Source organism: Barbus barbus, assembly GCF_936440315.1.
Source record: "Barbus barbus genome assembly, chromosome: 39".
NCBI classification, from domain to species: Eukaryota; Metazoa; Chordata; class Actinopteri; order Cypriniformes; family Cyprinidae; genus Barbus; species Barbus barbus.
In genome coordinates this window covers 22,102,893-22,105,358 of record NC_136717.1, presented here as the reverse complement: position 1 = coordinate 22,105,358, position 2,466 = coordinate 22,102,893, and the positions used below count along the sequence as shown (strand labels likewise).

General features: G+C 34.1%; 1 protein-coding gene across 2 annotated transcripts; it reads right to left on the bottom strand.

The window, feature by feature from the left end:
• Positions 1 to 891: 891 nt before the first annotated feature.
• Positions 892 to 2,225, bottom strand: LOC306858424 (uncharacterized protein). 2 transcript variants are annotated; one of them, XM_079398970.1, is made up of 3 exons: positions 2,126 to 2,225; positions 1,584 to 1,911; positions 892 to 1,509 (listed from the first exon to the last, which is right to left on the bottom strand). In XM_079398970.1, the coding sequence occupies exons 1-3, from the start codon at positions 2,167 to 2,169 to the stop codon at positions 1,186 to 1,188; spliced, it is 696 nt and encodes a 231-aa protein (XP_079255096.1). In that variant the 5' UTR covers positions 2,170 to 2,225; the 3' UTR covers positions 892 to 1,185. The 2 variants fall into 2 exon arrangements, with proteins under 2 accessions (XP_079255096.1, XP_079255097.1); XM_079398971.1 differs by having other exon boundaries at positions 1,584 to 1,893; positions 2,126 to 2,223.
• Between the last annotated feature and the right edge of the window lie 241 nt (positions 2,226 to 2,466).

The window sequence follows — 2,466 nt, the reverse complement described above, 5'->3', positions numbered from 1 at the left end:
AATAAAAGCAGAAACGTTTTTACTGATGAAACGTGAAGACAATAAACACACGATTGCGAAAATATGTTTTATGTGTGTTTTTCAAGTTATCTTCAGGTAAAAAATAAATAAACTATATGAAAAATGCAGTACAGATTGACATATCATTTAGTATAGAAACTATAAAATATATTTCCTGAATTATTCTGATAAAAATGGGAAAAGGGTGCCTTTATAAACGAACTGAAATGAAAGCATCCTAAAGGCCTGTCTGAACGTGAGGAATCGTCCCAGATGAGATCGTCAGATGAAAGGTCATGTGGATAATTTAATTTACGGCTAAACTATTATTAATTAATTTGACTAATAGTTAGATTGGGCAGGCCTTAACAAAAGGGCGTTTAATTACAAAAAATAAAATAAAATTGCCTTTAAATTGAACACGTCACCTGAAAAGGTAACCCAAGTCTGCTGCTTTTGTCAAAACTGGTGGAACCAGAGGAACAGAATGGAAAAAAAAAACAAAAAAAAACATCTTAGATGCCAGCACTAAATATTTCCTTGATACACATTAGTTCATGTCATAAAGTGATTGTGTTACTTCAGAAGAATGTGCAGAATTTTGTGTAAGTTATCTGTTGAGAAGTAATTGATGTTCCTTGCATTGGTTAGTTTTTTCATGTAAAAAAATGACAAATTCCACAAAGCCATTTTAGAGAGATCATATGGAAAAATAAAATATTTGTATTAAAATATAGTTTTTTAAATTAAACAAATAAATAAGGCAATCCATAAATGAGTAACCATAAAACAACACATAAAAAAAGATCAAATGTGGCTTATTTTTGTTCTATTTTTTTTCCTCTTTAGGATTTAAGACGGGCTTTCAAAAGTAATGTGCATCAGACATTTAGAGTGTTATTGTTTAATTGTTGCTGGGTAATACAAGAGACAGTGAATATTATGAGACATAATAGCAAAGAATTACATTTGTTTAAAATGGCTGAGGACATGCAGTTTTTCATGATTAAAAGATTACATGAGACTTGATTAAAGATTAAAATAGTTTTAAACAATTCATTAATTTTATTGCATATAATCTTAAAAGATGTAATGAAATATATCAATATTTTCAAAGCATTTCAAATCATGTTTTCATGCATTGTTGAGTTGCTCAGACAGCAGGCTATTGGCAACACTTCTTTCTCAAGATGAGAGGAAGAAATCGTGCTCATTCTGCATCTGAGCACGGAATACAGCATTAGCCTTCGCCACTTTCTTAGGAGTGTTGAGATACTTATTCAGCAGAGCTTTGTAGTGTTTCTCAGGATTGCCGCCCATATTCTCCACCTTCCAAGTGTAGTAGGCATTGGTTGGAGGAATGTTGAGATTATTAGCCAGCCAAACCCAGAGTCTGGAGCAGGGCAGAAGACCCACAGCAAAGTACAGTGGCTCTTCATTGACCATCAGGTTTCTGTAGAACGAAAGATACTTCTTCATAGCTGGAGTTTGCTGAATAGGAGGCTCACCCTGTGGAGTATTAAGCATCTTCAGTCAATTCAGAAGCAACTTGAAATGTTTAACGTCTTTTTTTATATTCTTACCTTGAAAAAGTATTGTTGGAGCATCAAATCGCCAAAACTTTTATAGCTTGAGTATCTGCCTTTAAAGAAGTTCTTGATGTCATCGGGCCGGGTTATTTTTGCACTCATTTTCTTCAACATCTCAGTCACTTTCAGTACATAGTTAATGTCTTGGATGGTGAAGTTGACGTATCGCTCTGCCTGCAGGCTGCCATTCTGCATTTGTGTCAGGAAATCCACCCGGATCGTCTTATTGGCGATGTCTGCATTGTTCTCCCAGAGAAGTTCATAAACATCCGTCGTAGATTTAGTTTTCAAACTGTTATTTGGACTGTTACAGAGAGCGTACCTGTTATAAACACAAACCATTTTTAAACGAACTATTTAGAAGAATAGTTAGTAATTGTTACTAGATTAGTTCATTACAAGCTCTCCTGCATTTCTGATCAGCGAAAGGCCAAGGAAAATCAATGAAGAGCCATTATATTAAGATCCCCATTTATTAAAAAGATGAAGTGTTTTTACATTACATTTTTACATTTACATAAACTTTAAGACCTTACCTAAAATATAAGAACCAAAAACAGAGAAAGGCCAGAGTCTTCATGTTTCTTGTCTCTTGATTGGTAGTTGTCTTCAACGTCCTTGATCTCCAATCCAAACTGTCTCATTCTGTTCCCATGAAGAGACTTTTATATACTGTATGCGCTCGCTGATTGGGTAATGAAGTTGTTAGTGGAATTTATAGGTTATTCTTTAGTCATGTTTTAAGGAAATTGTACAGATGTGGTGTAGGCAAACCGGTGGAACCAGAGGAACAGAAAAAAAAGAAAAGGTTTTTGCCTATGTAGAGAACATTATATTTTAGTGAATTTCTCTGAGACCTCGTATGTCACAGTTTTAA